This window comes from Balaenoptera physalus (assembly GCF_965194825.1).
Source record: "Balaenoptera physalus genome assembly, chromosome: 20".
In the NCBI taxonomy this organism is placed as follows: Eukaryota; Metazoa; Chordata; class Mammalia; order Artiodactyla; family Balaenopteridae; genus Balaenoptera; species Balaenoptera physalus.
Genome location: NC_138901.1, coordinates 8,885,434 through 8,907,253, shown reverse-complemented (window position 1 = coordinate 8,907,253; position 21,820 = coordinate 8,885,434). Strand labels below are relative to the sequence as shown.

At 56.5% G+C, this 21,820-nt stretch overlaps 1 protein-coding gene across 10 annotated transcripts in view; it reads right to left on the bottom strand.

The window, feature by feature from the left end:
* The window catches only part of SEPTIN9 (septin 9), a 196,577-nt gene that overhangs the window by 3,338 nt on the left and 171,419 nt on the right, over positions 1-21,820 (bottom strand). For all 10 annotated transcript variants that reach the window (XM_082442691.1, XM_082442695.1, XM_082442692.1 and 7 more), the window contains 7 exons: positions 10,452-10,643; positions 7,819-7,947; positions 7,357-7,438; positions 6,946-7,083; positions 4,893-5,010; positions 3,806-3,901; positions 3,413-3,509 (listed from right to left, as the gene is read on the bottom strand). In XM_082442691.1, the coding sequence (XP_082298817.1) occupies positions 3,413-3,509; positions 3,806-3,901; positions 4,893-5,010; positions 6,946-7,083; positions 7,357-7,438; positions 7,819-7,947; positions 10,452-10,643 (852 nt within the window). The remainder of the gene's footprint in view (positions 1-3,412; positions 3,510-3,805; positions 3,902-4,892; positions 5,011-6,945; positions 7,084-7,356; positions 7,439-7,818; positions 7,948-10,451; positions 10,644-21,820) is intronic.

The following is a 21,820-nucleotide window of genomic DNA, read 5'->3' as shown; positions in this document are numbered from 1 at the left end:
CTGAGCTCAAGAACCAGCATAACTGAGCCGTACGCTGCCTGGGGAGGTGCACACGAGGACACACAAGAGCCTCCCAGACTGACAAGCCGCAGAGCAGCGGACAGCTCTGGGGACGCGGGAAGAGGGCGGGGGGGGGGTCCCCAGGTCCCCACGGGCACCCTGGAGCAGGCAGGTAATGCCTTGGGACTGAAGCTGGTGGCAGTTACTGCCACACTCCAGAACTACGTGGGAACACTCTGCCTGCTGTGTGGTCAGCAGGTACTAGCACACCTTTTAAAGGGTGGTGAGTGGCATCACCTGAACTGAGGGAGGTGGGCGGAGAAGGCAGAAGGAGAGGCTATTTTCTGCTATTCTGTGGAGGCGTCCAGCCCGGGTGACTTAATCCGACCTTCACACACCCTACGGGATAGCGACTAAAGTTCCTCTTCTGTGGTTGTAGGGAGATGGGGCTCAGAGAGCGAAAGAGGTCTGCCCGGGTTCCACAGTCCGTGAGGCCTGGCTCCCTGGTCCAGGCTTCCCCATCCCAGAGCAGCAGGGTCTTTCTGAAGCTTAAAGGGTTGATGAGCCGGCACGCAGGGCCTCCAGTGCTCCTGATTGGATTTCACTTGCCTCTTGCCTGGGCTCTGCCCTCCACACCCCTGCCCTCCTTTCTCCCACACCCCCCACCTCTACAGGGCTGTGCCCACCCTAGAACCTTCTGCCGGCTGACTCTCACGCAGCCTTTTAATCTAACTTGGAGAAGCAGTGAGAGCTGGTGGGAAGAACAGAGCTCTGAACCTGGAGTGAGTGCGTTTCTGCCGCTTCCTGGCTTAGGTAAGTTATTCTGGCCTCTCTGACCCTCAGTTTCCTCATCTGTAAAATGGAGATAATAATGCCACCACCTCTCAGGGACATGAGAGAATTAAATGAGTTAATTGTGTGCTTTATGACACCAGCCTACCTCTTAAAACATTTCAGAAGGCTTCTAAGGATGAGTAAAGTACCTCAGGACGCTGGTATACATACACCAAGTCAGAGGAAGAACAAAGAACTAGGACTGGTGGGGGTGGGGATGAGGAGAAGCACTTAATAACTCTGGCTGAGGGCCAGCACAGAGTGGCCAGCTCTCTGGTCAGCTCCCAATTCACAAGATCCCAGAGATTAAAAAGAAAAAAAAAAAAAAAGTCCACCGGGTCCTGGGGAAGTTCAACTATTCTAAGATAGGGCAGAGGGGGCTTCCCTGGTGGCGCAGTGGTTGAGAATCTGCCTGCCAATGCAGGGGACACGTGTTCGAGCCCTGGTCTGGGAAGATCCCACATGCCGTGGAGCAACTAGGCCCGTGAGCCACAACTACTGAGCCTGCGCGTCTGGAGCCTGTGCTCCGCAACAAGAGAGGCCGCGATAGTGAGAGGCCCGCGCACCGCGATGAAGAGTGGTCCCCGCTTGCCACAACTAGAGAAAGCCCTCGCACAGAGACGAAGACCCAACACAGCCAAAAATTAAAAATACATAAATAAATTAATTAATTAAATATTAAAAAAATAATAATAATAAGATAGGGCAGAAATTCCCTCCAGGGCCTCATGAAGGCTGCTGGGATGTGAGAACCACCACCCCACCACTGTCTTTACAGGTTCCATGGGGCTGTTTCTCATCACCACCCTTAACGTGAGCTGGTGGCACCACAGCAACGCACAGGTCATTCAACGCGTGGTATCCGGGCCAGAGCAGGAGAGGGGGACACAGAAAACCAGTCTCGCTCATTTCCTGACAATTTCCTTTACCGGCTGCCTGCAGGGCCCTAGTTGGCCACCAGGGGGCAGCAGAGGCCTGTCAGCTGCCAGGCTGCCCTTCCCTGCCCCTCCCAGGTCCCCACTGGCCCGCCCTTTTTTTTTTCTTTTTAATTTTTTTGGGCTGCGTGCAGGATCTTGGTTCCCCGACCAGGGATCAAACCTGAGCACCCTGCAGTGGAAGCGCAGAGAACTACTGGACCACCAGGGAAGTCCCCCCCCACCCCGCCACCACCATTTGGCCCTTTCTTATCCCGAACTTCTCCACCCTCCAAAACATACCTTCACAAAAAGGTTCCTAAACAGCAAGATTTCAGGAAGAGAGGAAATGGAAGAGGTGGAGCCAAGGCGGGATGAGCCCAGGGTGAAGCCTAATCGAGGCTGCCCAGGTGGGTCAGGGAGGTAAAGGAACTTAACAATTAATCCAGGTAAAATGAGCCAGCCTGGGAATGCTCCATTATATCAGTTACTTAAAAGTGTCTGCTTCCCCAAAAGCTCCAATGGTCTCTGAGACATTCTCTCATTTTATTAAACTCTTGGCACATGGTACCCACTTTATGGATGGTGAAAACAGGGGCCCTGGGGGATGAAGGGACATGCCCAAGGTCGTGAGCTGGGCATGGGTTGGGGTGGCAGCAGCTGGAGCTGAAAGCAACTGCTGGATTTTCTGCTTCCTTCTCTACGCTGGGCCTTTCAGCCAAGTGAACAAGGAGCAAAGTGGCCTATTCTACTCTGTTCTAAAGAGGGACAACAGAACAGAGTCGGCGGGGGGAGGTAAAGAAATGCCCAGGTCCACCCCACCCAGGGTCATGGCCACCGTAGTGGGTTGGATTGTGTCCCCCAAACAACGTCCAACTCCCAACCCTGGGCATTTGTGAATGGGACCCTATTTGGAAAAAGTCTTTGAAGGTATAATTAAAGTAAGGATCTCAAGAGGGGGTCATCCTGGATTTAGGGTGGGCCCTAAGGCCAGTGACAAGTGTTCTTATAAGAAGAGGGAAAGACAGACACAGGCACACAGAGGAAGGCTGTGTGAAGACAGAGCAGAGATTGCAGTGACATGTCTACAAGCCAAGGGATGCCAAGGACAGCGGGCAGCTACCAGGAGGGCGGCAGGGAACAGATTCTCCCTCAGGGCCTCCAGAACTCTGAGGATGAACTTCTGTTTTAAGCCACCCAGACTGTGCTGGTTTGTCAGAGCAGCCCCAGAACACTAAGATGGGGGTCCCAGGAACTTCTGGGGGTGGGAAGTGGGGAGGGCATCTGGTTCTCAGCTGGACAGAGCTATAGCCCAGCCCTTTCCTAGGCCCAGAGAGGCGGGGTGATTTGTCCAGGGTCACACAGCACGCCTGTGAAACCCCAGCACCAGGACATAGAACTTGACAGTGCCCGTCATACCTCCTTCCTCCCTGGATATTTCCCCGCCCATGGGAGATGGGAGTGGAGGCACAGCTCCGTCAGCTAACGGCTGTGGGTCCCAGACGAGCCACTTGCCCCCTCATTTCCCCCCAGCTGAGCGGGAACCATGGGACCCCTCGCCATGGCTAGGTGGGCAATGCACTAGATGAACGCAGCTCCCAGTCAGCAGAAGCAGCTTTTATTCTGACCTGTCTGGAGGCCCCAGACATCAGCTCGGCGCTTACCTTCAATGGTGCCCCATTTGGTTTTCCTTCCAAGGATCCTCTTCCCGTTCACTTGGTACTCATGGTCACTGCCCACCACGGCGAACGGGATCATTTCCTGGGGGAGGGGCAGGCAGCATTGGTCACGCGAGCGTGCAAAGGCCAGTCCACTCCCTGGGCCCCTGGGTGGAGCTGCCCGGAGTCCAGGACCCCAGCACTAAGACCCTTGGCCTGAGAAGGTTGCATGTGGACACTCGCACTGACTCCTCCTAGCCCAGAACATCACGTCCTCATGGCTCAAGGCCTTCCCACCTGTTTCCCCAGACGCCCTGGAGGGGGCGGGAAGACCCCCACCCATGTCCTCCAGCAGGAAGTGAGAGGCCTCTGGGAACGGCATCCTGGTCGGTCACTTACTCGGAATTTCTCGTTCACCAGCCGGTCCTCTGAGTCCTCGTCAAACTCCTTCTGGGGGTACACGTCGATGCCGTTGGACAGCAGGTCTGCGGTGATCTGGGGGTCCAGAGGGGAGAGATGCGGGCACCGTCCACGCAGCAAGCAGGACAAACCCAGCTTTGGGGCATCTGCTCATGCCACAGCCTCCACGAAGTGAGTGGCCCCAGGCTCGGGATCAGGGGTGGGCTCTGGGGGGCTGGTGACCCTGCTACTCTCCAGTTCTTGTGCCTCCCGAGTGGAGGAGGGGCAGCTGCAGACCTGCCTGCCAGGAGAGGAGGCCGCAGCCGCCCAAGGGACCCGGGTCTCTGTCCCGGGTATCTCCCTGTCCTTGTCCTCCAGCTCATCACACCCCCAAGAAAATCACTCAGGCTTGCCGAGGCCTCCCCTCCCTGAGCTCTACCTGGAAAGCCTCTCCCTGCAGCTCACCATCCTGCACAGGTGCACCTGCTTGTGTTAAACCGTCACCACCCTCTGCAGCGACAGTTACCCATATGGGTGATGTTCAGTGATAACATCCCGGTGAACAGCTGCCATTTCTGCCCTGAGCGCAAATGCCTGTGTGCAGCTTTGGGAGCTTTTTCGTTTTTTTCCTCCAGACGCACCCATTACCAGGGCACCGTCCTCCCCTGAGCATGCTGGGAAAATCCCTGGCACCTGGGCTGTGAGCGGAGGCCCGCGGGGCGGTTTTGAGGGGGGGGGAGGCGGAGCTTTGGGGATTACACTGAGGGGCCTCCTTGCTCACGCCCACTGAGGTGGAGGCTCTGCGGGGGCCCAGGCACCTGGGTTTTTCAAGTTCCCCAGGTGGTTCTGACGTGCGGCCCTGTTAGGAAGAAGCGGCCCAGGGCTCAACCTCCTGCTCGGACAGCAGCCCAAAGCGGGACAGTGGCAGAGAAGAAAGCGGCCAGCTGTCCCCTGGTGGAGACTGTCCCTTTCGGACCATCTCTTCCATCTAATAAAAACGTGGCATGCTTTGTCTGACGGCCCCTCACCCGCCTCGCTCCCACAGAGGGGCAGGGGGCCAGGGAGCTGGGCGGAGATGGAGCCCTACCCGCTGTTTGAAGTAGACCCTCTCCTCCAGGGTCAGCGTGTCAGCCTTGGCGATGACCGGGACGATGTTGACCACTTTGCTCAGGCGCTTCATGAACTCGATGTCCAGGGGCCTGAGGCTGGAGCGGAAGGGCATGGGTGAGGGTGTGGCTGGAGGGACGTGGGAACTGGGGGCAGGAACGAGGGAGGGGGGCCTACTCCAGCCTGGATGGAGCTGAGGGAGGCCCCTGGGGTGCCTGCAGGGGCTCCCAGGTGGGTGCACGCCAACAAGGTCAAGGCTGTGGGCTGAGGGCTCCAGCCAAGGCAGGAGCGAGGGACAGAAGAAGGAAAAGGGCTCCTGGGACACACTGAGCCCGGGCAGCAGGGGGCGGAGGGGCAGGCCTGCTCGTACACGAGCTCGCAAAGCCCCCAGTGTGTCCGCTCGGAGAAGTGCTGCCCCTGCCCCCGGCTCAGGTGGCCATCGTGCCGTGGGTCCTCCTACGGGGGAGAGGAAGGAGGGGTGGGAGCTCACTCGGCCCCGCCTCCTGCTCTCTGGGGCGGTCCCAGCCCCCCGCCCGCAGGCTCCAGCGCGCCTGAGATCTGACGTGGAGAGAGGCTTATTACCCGCCAGCCCCTCCCTGCCCCCCACCGACTCGAAACCTCTGCTCAGCAGGTGTGTGGGCAGGGCCGCAGGACCCCCGAATGGCGGGCACCACGTTCCCACCAGGAGCAGAGCTGCGTCTGCTCTCCTCCCCCGTCAAGGCTCAGTCAGTCGCAGACATGGCGCGGGGCTGAGGCGGGTTCCAGGAGGAAGTCCGAACGAGGAGGGCGAGGGGCCACCCCAGCCCCACGGGCCCGGGACCCGAGGGAGGGGACGGCACAGCGCCCAGCTGGGTCCCTGCGGAAGCAGCGGTGCCCACCCTCAGCTCGCCGGCCGGCTCTGCTTCCCAGCGTCGGCCTCAGTGGAGCAAAGCCTAGACCAGCTGGACCAGCTGCCGTGGGGCCCACGGCTGAGCCCGCTGTCCCCGAGAGGGAGAGGCTCGGCCACGGTCCCTGCTCTGGTGCCGGGCCTCCTCGCCCCTGAGCTGACCCTCGCTGCGGGCAGCTCGGGGACTCGGCCTGGTTTCCCACAGAGGCCCCAGCCGAGGCCTGCCACCTCCTGCCGGGCTCCTTCCTGGACGTGCCTGCGGGGCTGAGGCCCCCAACCCCTGGGCTTCCTGCTCCGAGTAGAACCGAGGGTAGAACAGCCAGAAAGAGCCAGAGGCTCAGGCCGTGGTGACCAGCAGGACACCGGGCCCCAGCTCTCCCTCTCCGTCCACCCACGCTGCCTCCCCACCCCACTGCTCCTGCTGTCCTCTGGGTGCTGGGTCCACCTCCTCCCCACATCCTGACTCAGGACAAGCCCGAGGGTGTCCACCAGCGGGCAGAAAGGCACCAAGGTATCCGGCGCAGACAGAGCCACAGGGAGCCAAGGACAAAGGGTCTATGAGGCCATCAAGAGCCCAGCTGCCCTCACAGGGGAGACCACCCCTGCTCAAAGGAGGCAAGGAGACCCCCCCCCCACCCTTGCTCCAGGGCACCCACCGCAGGCCAGCCTCGCTGACCTGTGTGTGCACCTCTAGCTGCAGACAGAACCCGCAGGAGAAAACAGCTCTCACCAAGGCGGCCTCGACCGACAGCCCTTATCCAGCCCTGCCAGGGCCCAAGCCCGTTCTCTGTGCTTTAAACCCTCCTGGTGGTCCCCGCCGGGGACTGTTATCACATCGTCATCACCCCCCTTAGGGACTGACAGCCACCCTGGAAGAGCGGGTAGGTGCTAAGGACACACAGCCGGAGTCTTAACACGCCTGCCAGGCCTACCAGAATGGCCGGCCTGAGAAGGCAGGTCCAGGCCCCGAACCATCCTGGGCCCGCCTGGTCCTCCAGCCTCCCAGGCAAGCTGCAGGGTCCACAAGTGGGTGGGACGTGGTCTGGGGGCAGAGGGAGACTGGGGCACACAGGCTGCTGACCACGGCCCGCCCAGCCCTTCTGCACTCAGGGCAGACCAGCCCCAGGCCTCGGCTGTGTGCACCTACGCGTGGCCGGTGGCGGGGATGAAGTACAGGCAGCAGTGGACGCGCGTGTCTGGGATGCGCTTCTTCCGGTTGATGTTCACCTCCTCCTGCAGGTACTTCTCGTACTGGTCATTGATGAACTTCATGATGGGCTGCCAGCTGCATGGAGAGGCCCCAGTCAGCCTGCACGCGGGACCCCCACCACCCGAGCTGGGGGGCAGGCCCCCGTCCCCACCCGCAGGTCCGTAATTCCCCAAGTCCCAGCCCAACGCCCGTACACGTGTGGAGGCGTCTGACATTCTGAGCAGAACAGAGACCCGCACTAGCCTCCCATGCTGACCTTTGACCTCAGGGGTCGGGGGGAGGGGCAAGATTCCCAGCAGCCCCGTTAGGGCTCTTCCACCCGGGGAAGTGGCCCCCGGAGCCCCTCACCAGTTCTCATTGTTGATGTGGTCCCCGAACCCTGGCGTGTCGATGACCGTCAGCTTCATGCGGACACCCTTCTCCTCGATATCTGCACAGAATCCCAGCCCCATCGAGCTCAGGGGGAGACCCAGGACCCGTACAGACACCCCAGCCAGGCTCCCTGACCACCCTGCCCCAAAGAAGCCCACTTGGGGCGCCCCCAGGGTGATGCCAGCCTGCGGCAGGGAAGTCCAGCAGAGCTGATGACCCTTATCCTGGGCACCCCCTGCCCATGATTTTTGGTGGAAAACTCAGCTATCTCCAGGGGTCTCTGACCAGGGCCTGCAGGGGTCCCGAAGAGCAGCCCTGACCCCTCACCCTTCACCCTGAGTCTCAACGTGCCCAGAGGTGTTGCCGAGAGTCACCAGCTCAGGGGACCTGAGGTACCTGACTTGGCATCCCTCCCCCCAGCCCCCGCCCGGCACTCACCGTGTGTGATGGACTTGATCTCAATGGTCTTAGGGATGCGTTCCTCCGAGGTGGGCTGCACTGACTTCCGGCTGATCTTGGATTTGAAGAGGGTGTTGATCAAGGTGGACTTTCCCAAGCCGCTCTGCCCTGGGGAGAGAACGGGGCTGGTTGGCGTGGCGCTCCAGAGAGGGCAGGTCACGGGCCTGCGATGCAGTGATGCCTGGGCATTGCCCCCCAGCACACCTTGGTTGGGGGTGGGTCAGGGGGAGGTCAGGAGGCAGGAGGGTGCCCGGGTGGTGGCCGAGCTCTCACAGTGCGTTGTGGCAGAGCAGGACACGGACCCCTCGCCTTCTGACCACAGGGATGGTCAAACTGCCCCACGCGAGGCCCTGGGGTGCCCGGGAGGAGCTGAGATGCAGAACACTGTTGGGGAGGCAAAGTGGGGGCCTGGCCCCTCCAGTGCAGCTCCACTCTTAGCTGTTGGGCATACTGGCATCGACGTGGGGTTTGAAGGAAAAGCCCTACAGAGCCCCCCACCCTGGGACCTCAGGCTGGAGGGTCTGCATCCCCCAGGGCCAGGCTGCCCACACTGTGGGGCTCCAGTCCAAAGCCCTGGCCGGGCTCCCCGCCTCCCAGGATCATCTCGGTTGAAGAGTCGGCACACTCAGTACACACAGCCTGCAGCCAAGTGACCACCAGGCTCCAAAAAAGGCCACTGCTGCAGTTCTTCCTGGTACAGGAGGCCTGACCGGGCCCCCGGATCGTGGGCAGCTGTGCCTCACTGCCAAGAGCAGGGACAGCGCTGACCAGTGCCCACATCAACAGACCTGGCAGCTGAGGGGCCAGTGAGCCCCCGGGGCATCAGCCGCCCCCTGGTGTGGCCCCAGAAGAGATTCTGGCCTGGCTGTGAGCCCAAACCTCATGTCACCCACAGTCCCCTCCTACAGCAAGAGGGACGAGGGCAGAGGGCACAACAGGGAGGGGACCTGGACTCAGTCGTGACTGAAGGCCCCTCCTGCTCTAAGTCACCCTGAATCTAGGGTCCGCCTCGCGGCTGCTGACCCACATCCCGCCCACGCAGCCCTCGCCGTGCGCCAGGCACTGTCCTAAGAGCGGCAGTTTAACCCTCACAACCAGGTGCCGTCATTAGCCCATCAGACAGATGAGAAAAACTGAGGCCGAGTCCAGACTGAGGATTAGAAGCAGCAGCCCAGCTCCAGGGCCCCAGCCAGGACCTTCCACCTCCAGGGTTAATAGCGGCAATGACCACTGACGCTTATAAGATGCCTACTATGCACCAGGCACACCTCAGCACCATGCACGCACACGTGCACACACATGCACACACACGTGCACACACATGCACGCACCCGCACCCGCATGCACACAGGCTCACACACTCCAGACTTGGAGCCCCATCGCTTTGCCTCTGCACTGAGCTGGCCTTAGGCCATGGTAACCCACGTTATTTTTAAAAATTAAATTACACTGATTTTCCAACTTTGATAACCTTTCAAGGAAAAGTGTGGATCCCCCAGAGGGTGGCATCGGGAATCCCTGGCCTGAACTGTTTACCAGCCCGAGGACTGGCCCTCCTCCTCATCCATCTCCCCTTCTGCCCAATGGTTTCGTGTCCCCACCAAGCTCAGGCCAGGGGCTACATCAAATATTCCAGCCATGGCCCCTGACACCTGGGAGATGCCAACCAGGATATTTTAAAGTTTATCCTGTAATTATTATTATTTTTATTACCACCATCCTCATAATTGCTTCTGAAATCTTCTTGAGTGCCCATGACCACGCCAGGGGCCGAACACGTTCTCCCATTTGCCCCAGGACTATCCCATTTTATAGATGAGGAAACTGAGGCTGATAGAAACCCCAGGGAAGTCTGGGCAAGCATCAGGCAGCTTAGCAGGAGCAAGGCTGGGATTCTCCCCCTGTCTGCGGACCCCCCCACAGGCGCCCTTCCACCCTGGCTGCATCTTCTGCGGGGGCACTGCTGTGGGAAGGAGGGTGGAGGCGTGGAGCCCGGATTGTGAGCTGAATGACCTCATCATGCTCTCTCTGGGCCTCATGTCTGCCTGTAAAATGGGCGCTCCCTTCACAGGGTTACTGTGAGGACCGAACAGGACCTGAGAGTCTTCGGGAACAAGGGCTGCCCACTGTTCCCCCAGCCTAGCCCCCCAACCCTGTCTGGGCTGGGCTGATCAATGACCACCCCCTCCCCGTGACCATCCATCCAGCTCTGCAGAGGCCACAGGGGAGCCTCCAGCCAGGCCTGCTGGGTGCGGGGGTCAGCCCACCCAGGGCTTGAGCCACAGCGATGGGGATGCCTCAGCAGAAGGTAAAAGCAGAAGGCGGAGGCCGCTGGTCAGAGAGCCGTCGTCTCCTGAGCCCCTGCCCGGCCCGGGGCCGAGCTGTCTCCGGGGTTCTTAATGTAATGGGCAGAGGCCCTGCTGAGGAGCTGATGGAGGCCGAGACGCTCCCGGCGGGCACGCGTACACACACACGACGCCACTCGCAATCTGTCCTGCAGGCCAGGTCCGTCGCCCCCGTTTTACAAGAGAAGATGCCCCAGAGCCTGTGTGGCTGGCCCGGGGACAGGCTTCCCGTGTGGCTCTGAGCAGTGCTGGGGACCGGGGACTCACCGACCACCATGATGTTGAACTCGAAGCCCTGCTTCATGGCCTTCCTGCGCATCTGCTCCAGGATGGAGTCGATCCCCACGTAGCCGAAGTCCACGGGGGCCTTCTCATTCCTCTGCGCGGGCGGCTGCTTGAGCCCGGCGTCTCTGGGGGTGTCGGCCATGTCGCCAGCGCTGCCGGGAGCTGCCTCGGTGGCTGCGGGACGAGGAGCGGGCGCGTTAGGGGGTCACATGCAGGCGTCTGCTAAGCCCCCACATCCTCAGGCGGGGAAACTGAGGCTCAGCTGCCCGGGAGAGCCCTGAGAAATGCCCTGGAGCTGCAGCCGGAGGCCCACGTTGTCCTGCAGCCACTCAGCGTGGCCCACAGAGCCTCACTCCAGTTCTCAAGCCACCAGCCCTGCCTAGGCTGGGGCCCTCCCCTAGGCTCCAGGGCAGGGCTGACCCCTGAACCCTCCTCTATCTCACCTGAGCTGCACCCAGGAGAACTAGCCTGAGCACGGCGGGGAGCGCTCTTTGCCCCCCACCCTCCTGCCCTGCCCGGGGCACCCAGGTGGGCCCCCCCATCTCCTTCACCTTTGGCCCCAACACCTGCTGCAGCCTGACGGCCGAAGGGGCCCTGGGGGTGAAACAGCCAGGGTTTGGGTGAACCCATGAGCCAGGACAAAGGAGAGGACAGCCCTCTGAAGGAAGGATGGAGGGGGCCGGCACTGGCTCAGTCCCAGGTACCAGCCAATAGCCCTGGGGCGGCAGGAGTGCTGGGACGAGGGGCGTTCTTTCGAGGCAGGAGGGCCTGGATGCAGAGCTAGCTCCTCCGGGCCCAGCGTTCCTGGGAGATGGCAGGAAGGAGAGGGCCCTGGGCAGCACCTGGGGCACTGCCCCCGCCTCCCCCCCTTGAACTGGATCCAGGTGGCAGTCTTCTCTCTGGCCGCCCAGCACCTGTGGGCCTCACCCCCACAGGCCAGGAGGAGGTTTTGCTTTCATGTCTGCGGACAGGCAGCCGGGGCTGAGATGCTCGAAATATCTCAAGCTTCTGCGGTCTATAGGTTAGAGCCTTCCTCCTTTCTTCCCGGGCTGCCCTCAAGAATCCACATGCCCAGGTTGGAGGTCTGGGGGTGGGGGGATGCCACCCAGAAGGCCCCCAGTGGGGACCTGAGGTGCACCCGGCCAGCAGGGCTGGTCAGGGCGCTCAGGACGGTGCAGGTTCCCCACCAGGGTCCGGCTGGAGCACTTTGGCCGCGTCCCACTGAGCCCCCGACGTGGCACATGCCCAGGCTACACCCTCCCCGACTGGCCCCCCAGCTCCCCTTCCCTGCCCCCTTGGGTCCAAGCTCTTCCCACTAAGAAGGATTTTCGGCTTCATCCTACCTCCCAGGAAGGATCACCGTCTCTCCTCCTGGGGCACCCTGAGCTCATGGGAAGCGACCACACAGCGAGTCCAGATGCCTCCCCCACCCCGCGAGCCCCTCCCGCCAGCCCTTGGGGAGAGACTGTTGGTTCCGTGGGCATCGGCTCCAGGTGCCCCATGCTCTAGGGGGCGTGCCCCACCGCCATGGTGGGCAAGCAGCCTTCCCAAACATGCCCTCCTGCCCACCCCCTCCAACCCTGCCCCAGGAAGCAGCAGGACACAGGTCGCCAGGTCAGGAAGGTCACTGCTGAGCTTTCAGATAAACTGCCTTTCCACTTCCTGGGGAAAAAACCGGACTCTACCCCGTCCCCAAGCTCGCACCTCTGCAGCCACATGTGTCTTCAGGAGCGTCAGAGGGAGCCGAGATGGGGGCCAGCACCCTCTCCTCCCACGCCCAGGCCCAGGCCAGTAAGACAGGAAAGATGACGGGCACCGTTTGCTTACAAATCCGAGAAATTGGGATGTCGCTGGTTCATCCTCAAGTCAGCCAGCAACTTCCCCATCTCCTCTGCCCTTGACCAAGCACAGCCATTCCTGCTTCACAGAACGGGGGTGCTGAGCAAGTAACATAACGCATATAAAAGCGCCAGGGGTTGCCAGGGGGCCCACGCATCTCTCCTAACAACAGGCTGATGCTTGAGGCTTCGGTTCCAGGTCCATCCCCACTACCGCCCTAGGCCGGGGAAAGGCGAAGGGCCCAGGAGGCAAGGACCCCCGTTCGACAGCTATTCGCGGGCCTCCTCCCTGCATGGCCCGGAAGGCCTGTGCCTCTGTTCCCTCTTCAGAAACACTCTGCCCCCGGGCTCCGGCATCTTTAAATAAACAAAGACCAGAGCTGCATCTGGCCTGAACGTGTGGCTTTGGGGCTGTTTCCTGGAGACAGACATGGGGCCTTGTCTTTCAGGACGGCAGTTCAGCCCTGCCCCACGTGACCGAAAATTGCTTCCATCTGTCTGCGGGTCTGGGAGCCATTCTGCCCGGGACTGGGCCAGCCCCCCACCCCACCCCTACATCTCCCTCCATCCCTCACCCCCTCCCGAGCAGCACGGGGGGGTGGGGGCGTCCCCTGAACCCCCTCACTTCCCTCTACAGGCCCTGGGAGCAGCAGAGCGAGAGAGATTCCAGCCGGCCCCTCCACAGGCACCAACATCCACTGCAGAAACTCAAACCAAAGCAAACATCCTGCCCACCAGGGCCCTGCTTGAGAAATAATCATAAAAACATGACAAGCACCATCCCTCCCGCTGAGGGAAAGGCCTGGCCTTTTGCACAGGTGACGGTACATTCCTGCAAGGTCCCTCCTCCTCTGGGAGGCCCCCTGGTAGGCAACCCCAATTGTGCCCACCCAGATGGCCCGCAGACACAGGACCCTCCCTCTATGCCCACCCAGCCAGGAGGCTTTGGGGTCTGCCTTCAGGACCCCGCAGGCGAGAGTAGAGGCCCTGGCAGTCCAGCTCGCCCAGAGACGCTGTCCGCGACCCCTTGCAGGCCCCGGGGGGCTCCAGCCGGCTGGATGGGACGGCGGAGACCGGCGACTCCAGCACCATAACCATCCAGTGTGGCAGCCACGTGTGACTTTTCAAAAATTGTGATAAAATATACATAACACAAAATGTACCATCTTAACCAATTTTAAGTGTGCAGATCAGGAGTGTTAAGTCCATTCATGTTGTGCACCCAAGCTCCCAACTCATCTTGCAAAACTGAAACTGTCCTCATTAAGCACGAACTCCCCTGTCCCCATTCTACTTTCCGTCTCTATGAATTTAACTACTCTGGGTAGCCCATATAAGTGGAGTCATACAGTATTTGTCTTTCTGTGACTGGCTTGTTTCACTGAGCTTAATGCCCTCAAGGTTCATCCATGTTGTAGCACGTGTCAGGATTTCCTTCCTTTTGAAGGCTGAGTAATATTCCACTGTACGGATGGACCACAGTTTGCTTTCCCATTCATTCCTTGATGGATACTTGGGTTGCTTCTATGTTTCAGCTCCTCTGAATAGTGCTGCTGGGAACATGGGTGTACAAATATCTCCTCGAGACCCTGCTTTCAAACCTTTCGGGTGTAAACCCAGAAGTGGGATTGCTGGGTCAAATGGTAATCGTATGTTTAATTTTTTGCAGAATCACCAACTGCTTTCACATGTGACTGGCGTGCTTGAAATGCACCTGGTCCAACGGAGGATCAGAATTTTTTATTTTATTTAATTTTAATTAACTTCAAATAAAGAATGACACATGGCATATGGCAACTATACTGGACAGCACAGAATTCTTGTCCAACCTACTCCTTGTACAAATGAGGAAACTGAGGTCCCCAGAGTGATTTTTTTCTGAAATGCATTGGAAGCGGTCTGGCCAACCTGAGACCTTCACTGAATTTAATCAGCCCTGTAACTTCACATTCACTCCTGCGATATTTGATTAATATCCATGTCCCCCCACAGACCGTGAGCTCCAGTGAGTATGGCAGTGACAGGTATGGACCCCACTGAGCCTCCAGAGACCTACAAGGAGGGGACACTCAACCAATACTCCTGAACGAATGGGGTCTTAGGAGTCTCCCCTCAGCGTGGGGTGGGGGGGACAGGGAGGAGGGCTGTGCTGCCCCAGGCTGCCCGCAGACCCTCCACGAAGGCCAGACGCAACCTCCTGACCCGCCCCCCAGACCTGTGTCCAATCCACCTCCTCCAGTGACCTGCCTGCGGCTGAGGCCTCACCCTCTTCCCCATGGCCCTGTTACCTGTTTTTGTTTCACACCCAAACTTCATCAAATGCTATTAATAGGAAAGGGAAGTTCTTAACAGAAAAATAAGAGGTTTCACATTTATGTCCAAGGTGACTCTCGCTTCAGGCAAGTAGAGCAAGAGGGAGCCCTGGTCTTTAAATGTGGAAAACTCAGGCTCAGAGAAGTTAAGTAACTTATCCAAGGTCACACAGCATGAGCTGCTGCTACTTTTCACTGCTCCTACTTGGGAACCCCTTGGGAAAGGGGATGGCGGGGCGGGGGGTGGGGGCGGTGTGTGGACCACCATATCCCCTCCTTCCCAGAGCCACACTCTGAGGAGGGAATGTAGGTTTGCGGTGGGGGTGGTGACCCCTGGGGCAGCCTCACCCCCTGCTCCACCGGGTCGGCCACTCTGGGTCAGCCGCTCTCTCCCCAGGCTCCCAGGCCCAGGACAACATCCCTGCCCACCACAGCACCACCCTCCTCTGGGGAAGAAAAGCCCAAGTGACCACCTAGGGTCGGGGGCGGGGGGGGTGACCTTAACACACCAGTTTACGCCCTCCCTCCACTTCCTAATCACTTTCTTTACTGCAGTAACAGACACAACATACAACCTTGACCATTTTGACCATGTTAAGTGTTTGAGTTCGCGTCATTCAATACATTCAGGATGGCATGTAACCGCCACCACTACCCACCTCCAACGCCTTCATCAACCTGTACAGAAGCTCTGAGCCCATCAAACACTAACTCCCCCCTCCCCCCGTAGCCTCTGTTCTACGTTCTGTCTCTGTGAATCAGGCTCCACTAGGAACCTCATATAAGTGGAGTCATGCTGTATTTGTCCTTTCGTGTCGGGCTTCTTTCACTGAGCATAATGTCCCCGAGGTTCCTCCCTGTTGCAGCCTGTGTCACAATTTCGTTCCTTTTTACGTCTGAATAGTACTTGTTTATCCATTCATCTGTCCGTGGATGCTTAAGTGGTTTCCACCTTTTGACTATGATGCATGATACTGCTATGAACATGGGTGGACATGTGTCTGTTTCAGTCCCTGCTTTCAATTTTTCTGGTATCCAGCCTAATTATTAACAGAACCCAGGTGGTGCTCAGAAAGGCTGCCGTTTGGACAATAGGTGACACGGTCATCCTGTAGTCAAAGTGAGGTGCAGCGCCCCCCTGAAGGCTTCGAGGCCAGGAACCAGGGGCCTCAGGTTCTCGTCCTGGCTCCACGTGGTCCTTTGCGGGTCCCTCCAGCCTGCCCTGCACTCCCCCCCAAGCTCCTACCCCACAAGCTCCTCAAACCCGAGGCCAAGGCTCGCTCAGCGGTACCCCCAATCCTAGCCCAGGGAGTGGCACAAAGTAGCTATTCGAGAAATACCTAAAAGGTCCACCCACGGATGAAAGGATAAACACAATGTGGTAAATCCACACAATGGAATATAAGCCATAAAAAGCACTGATGTAATTAGAGAAACGCAAATCAAAACTGCGATGAGGTGTCCCCTCACACTGGTCAGAGTGGCCATCTGCATTATTATTACAAATAAATGCTGGAGAGGGTGTGGAGAAAAGGGAACTCTCCTACACTGTTGGTGGGAATGTAAATTGATAGAGCCACTATGGAGAACAGTATGGAGGTTCCATAAAAAACTAAAAACAGAACTACCATATGACCCAGCAATCCCACTTACTGGGCATATACCCTGAGAAAACCATAACTCAAAAAGAGTCATGTACCACAATGTTCATTGCAGCACTATTTACAATAGCCAGGACATGGAAGCAACCTAAGTGTCCATTGACAGATGAATGGAGAAAGAAGATGTGGTACATATATACAATGGAATATTACTCATTTATTATAAAAAGAAATGAAATTGAGTTATTTGTAGTGAAGTGGATGGACCTAGAATCTGTCATACAGAGTGAAGTAAGTCAGAAAGAGAAAAACAAATACTGTATGCTAACACATATATATGGAATCTAAAAAAAAAAAAAAAAAGGTTCTGAAGAACCTAGGGGCAGGACAGGAATAAAGACGCAAATGGACTTAAGGACACGAGGAGGGGGAAGGGTAAACTGGGACGAAGTGAGAGAGTGGCACTGACATATACACTACCAAATGTAAAACAGATAGCTAGTGGGAAGCAGCCGCATAGCACAGGGAGTTCAGCTCACTGCTTTGTGATCACCTAGAGGGGTGGGATAGGGAGGATGGGAGGGAGACGCAAGAAGGAGGGGATATGGGGATATAAGTTATACGTATAGCTGATTCACTTTGTTATACAGCAGAAACTAACACAACAATGTAAAGCAATTATACTCCAATAAAGACGTTAAAAAAAAAAAGCACTGATGTCTTAGATGAATGAATAAAGGATACGTGGCATACGTATACAATGGAATACTACTCAGCCATAAGAAAAGAATGAAATAATGCCATCTGCAGCAACGTGGATGGACCTAGAGATTATCACACTAAGTGAAGTAAGTCAGACAAAGACAAATATCATGATATCACTTTTACATGGAATCTAAAAAAATGATACAATGACCTAACTTATTTACAAAAAAGAAACAGACCCACAGACATAGAAAACAAATTTATGGTTACCAAAGGGGAAAGTGTGGGGGAGGGAAGCAGGGATAAATTAGAAGTTTGGGATTAGCAGATACAAACTGCTATAAATAAAATAGATAAACAACAAGGTCGTACAGTAGAGCACAGGGAACTATATTCGATACCCTGTAATAAACTAAAATGGAAAAGAATCTGAAAAAGAACATATATATATGCTAAAGAATATATTTATGTAAAAACTGAATCTCTTTGCTGTACACCAGAAACGAACACAACATTGTAAATTAACCATACTCAATTAAAAAAAAAAAGCACTGATGTCCTGACAGGCTACAACAGATGAACCTTGAAAACATTACACACAATGAAAGAAGCCAGATGTGAAAGGCCACATACGGTATGAGTCCATTTCAATGAAATGTCCAGAAGAGGCAAATCCATAGAGATAGAGAGCAGATGCGTGGCTGCCAGGGGCTGCGCCATCATGCCTATGGGATTTCCTTTCGGGTGATGAACACGCTCTGGAGCTAGGTAACGAGGATGGCGTTTCCACATTGTGAAGAAGCGCCACTGACGCACACCGCACACGCTCAATGGGTGAATTGTATGGGATGGGGATTATATCTCAATGAGCTGTTATGTTACGACAGAAATGAAGACGCTGCTGGTAGAGACGGATTGAAAAGAACCCGCTGTGCCCATGAGTGCCCACCAGCCAGCTGCACAACTGGAGGACAGCTGAGGCCCAGACGCCCCCACTCAGGCCTGAGGTTGTTGCGCACCCCCCGTGCTGTCTGGCCGTGGAAGCAGCCCGTCATCTCCCTGCAAGGATGTCCAGACCAGCCAGAGGAAACCTTGGCACTTTCTCTCCGCAGGCCGCCATTCTGAGCCCAGGCCTGCGTCCCTGGTGGGGAGCCCTTGTCCCCACAGGCTGGTGGCAGCTGGTCCCGCCGGTGATGGGGCTGCCCTCTCCTTCCCCCCAGGGGCCTGCTGGGCCACCTGTTCTAGGAGTTGATGGGGGAGGGGGTCGGTGCTTCTAAATCGGGGAGGCAGGAGTCCCATCCTCTTCCACACGCCTTCACGGGGGCTGTAAGTCACTAGCGCCAGCTTCGGACTTCTGCTCCAAGTGAGAAACTCTCCCCCCCGCCCCCAGGGCTGGGATCGCTGTCTGCGGCTCGCCGGGACCAGGGCGGTGGGACACACATCTGGCTGGGAGGTACCGCCCAGAGAGAAGCCTGCTCCCAGGTGGGACGCCTCCCAGGGGGGTTCACACTTCATCGCAGCCCCAAGGCGGCCGTGGGAGGGGGCTCGGCATGGCAGGCCTGCAACACCCTGGGGTCACCCTTCTCCGCCCGCCCCCTCCCTGTTTGTCCTGCGGCCCAGAAACGTCCCCGCAGGTTCCATCCTCCCCGAGCATCAGCCCCATCTGCCAAATGCAGAGGTGGCTCTATGGGAGCAAGGGCCCCTGGGCCGCTGCCTGATGCTGCTCCCAGCCAGAGGGGGCAGCCACATGGCACCCGTGTCACAGGCAGGGACACAGCCCAGGACAAAGCTCTCAGGGTAAAGCCAACTCAGTGCTCCTGATCTCACCCGATCCTCCCCAGGCACAGCGGTGCCAACACCCGCACAGGCCTTGCTCAGTCACCGCCCACAGTGACCAAGCAGAAGGCAAAGCCAACCTGTCTACAGACACCCACGAGGCCACCCAACAGGAGCCAGTGTCACCAGGCAGATCCAGGTGGACCCACTCAGAGGTCTGATGTTGGGGGTCCTAGGGAGCCGACCACCACGTACTCTTCCTGCAGGAAACTGTGTCTCCAGCCAGTACCCCGCCCTCAGTGAAGCCCTCCTTCCCCCATCCCACCCTCGCCCAGGTGCTTCTCGCAGTCAGGCAGTCTCCTGGCTTCATCTGGCAACTATGCACACAGCAGAGGGGCCCCCATCCCCAGCGGCCCTGGAGTCCACCCTCTGGGACCACGGGGAAGGCGGCACTGCAGGCAGAGGGGACAGCCGCAGCCCCCACCAGAGCACCTGAGCCCATGGCCAGGACCAGACAGCAGATGCTCCTTGCCCCCTGCAAAGAGGTTTCTTAAAGACGGGCATGTCCCCAATGGAGGAAGTGCCAGGGGGACAGAGTGACCAGAGCTGCCCCTTCCTTCCCTCCCACCTCCCTGGGTGCTGCACAGGCCTGCAGGGCCCGGCCTGGCACCCAGATTAGCCGGCCTCACTGCTCTCTTGCTGGGCCTGCGCTCCACTTTATACAGTCTCCACAATGATAAACAAACAGTGATGTGTGTGGTTTACTTTTACCACGTGTCCCCCCCACGTAAGATTCACGAAGCCACAAACCTCAGCCATTATGCTCACTCCTGTGCTGCCACATTTGGAGCAGGGTCTGGCACGTGGCAAGTCCAAGACTAAATGTTTGCCGAACGAATGAACAAACAAACAAAGGAATGACGCAAATCACAACAGCCAGCGTTTGCTGGGCTTGCTCTGCACCAGGCGCTATTCTAAACGCCTTCCGCGCACCAACTTAGGGAACATCACAACAACCCTACACGTCAGGTATTGTTAGTTTCCCCATTTCACAGATGAGGAAACTGAGGCCTACAGTGCTTTTGTCACTTATTATGGTCACAGAGCTAGTGAATGGCAGGCAGGGTGACTCCACAGGCCAAGAAAAGGCTAAAAGAAGTATAGGTTTCCTACAGCAAAGACCCAGAAAGTGCCAGATGCTGGGGTAGCGCTCTGAGGCCTCAGGGCTCCAGCCCCTCCCTCTTTTGGGTGCTCTCCCCAGGAGCTGCCGGGAGGGAATCCCACCCAGCCATCTGGAAAGGCCTGTTGAGTGCATTAGCATCTTAGTCTCCATGAACTCCTGAGAAAAGGAGCCGGCAGGCCAAGCCTGGCAGGCCAAGCTCTTCAACGCCAGCCGCCAGGCTCAGCACAGGGTCCAGGATTCCAGGGCCCTCTCAGGATTACCTACAGCTCCCCCAAGACACCGGTGCTGATGAAGGCAAACCCTGGCACATCAGAGGCCCACACACCTGGTGCCCCAGCCAGAGGTTCCAGGTGGATCGATGCCAAGCAGATGTCAAAATGTCCATCCTCATCCTAAACCTCCACCTACCTCCACGAGGCCCCAACTAGAACTGACAAAACCCACAGGGGCCTCAAAGACGACTCCCCACTTCTCATACAAGTGACTAAGTTGACAGAGACACTGTTTATTAACCAGCTCAGGAAATGCGGGTGAACGAAAGAGAACAGGACAGCGATGGGACCGGAAACCAGACACATGTACAGAGGCGGGTGGACCTTGGAGAAGAAACTGCCCTGGAGAAGATGTCAAAGATATGGCTATAAGAACAATAAGAACAATCTTGAGAAAGAAGAACAGAGCTGGAGGAATCACACTCCCTGACTTCAGACTATACTACAAAGCTACAGTCATCAAAGCAGTACCATACTGACATAAAAACAGACACATAGATCAATGGAACAGAATAGAGAGCCCAGAAATAAACCCACACACTTATGGTCAATTAATCTACAACAAGGGAGGCAAGAATATACAATGGGGTATAGAGTCTCTTCAATAAGTGGTGCTGGGAAAACTGGACAGCTACATGTAAAATAATGAAATTAGAGTATTCTCTCACACCATATACAAAAATGACTCAAAATGGATTAAGGGCCTAAAAGACCGGAAACCATAAAACTCCTAGAGGAAAACATAGGCCAAACATTCTTTGACATAAATGGTAGCAATGTTTTTTTGGATTTGTCTCCTAAAGTAAAGGAAATAAAGCAAAAGTAAACAAATGAGACCTAATTAAACTTAAAAGCTTTTGCACAGCAAAGGAAACCATCAAAAAAATGAAAAGATAATATACTGAATGGGAGAAAATATTTGCAAATGATAATGACATATAAGGGATTAATATCCAACATATACAAACAGCTCATACAATTCAACATTAAAAAGAAAAAACCTGATTAAAAAATGGGCAGAAGAACTGAATAGACATTTTTCCAAAGAGGAAATGCAGATGGCCAACAGGCAGAGGAAAAGATGCTCAACATCACTAATCATCAGGGAAATGCAAATCAAAACCACAATGAGATACCACCTCACACCTGTCAGAATAGCTATCATCAAAAGGAACACAAATAACGAATGCTGGCGAGGATGTGGAGAAAAGGGAACCCTCATACACTGTTCATGGGAATGTAAACTGGTGCAGCCACTGTGGAAAACAGTGTGGAGGTTTCTTGAAAAACTAAAAATAGAACTATCATATGACCCAGCAATTCCACTCCTGGGTATATATCTGAAAAAATCAAAAACACTAATTTGAAAAGATACATGCACCCCAATGTTCATAGCAGCATTATTTACAACTGCCAAGATATGGAAGCAACCTAAGTGTCCATTAACAAGTGAATGGGTAAAGAAGATGTGGTGCATATGTATGTGTGTACACACACACACACACACACACACACACACACACACACACACCATGGAATACTACTCAGTCACAAAAAAGAACGAAATTTTGCCATTTGCAACAACATGGATGGACTTGGAGGGTATTATGTTAAGTGAAATAAGTCAGACAGAGAAAGACAAATAATGTATGATATCACTTAAA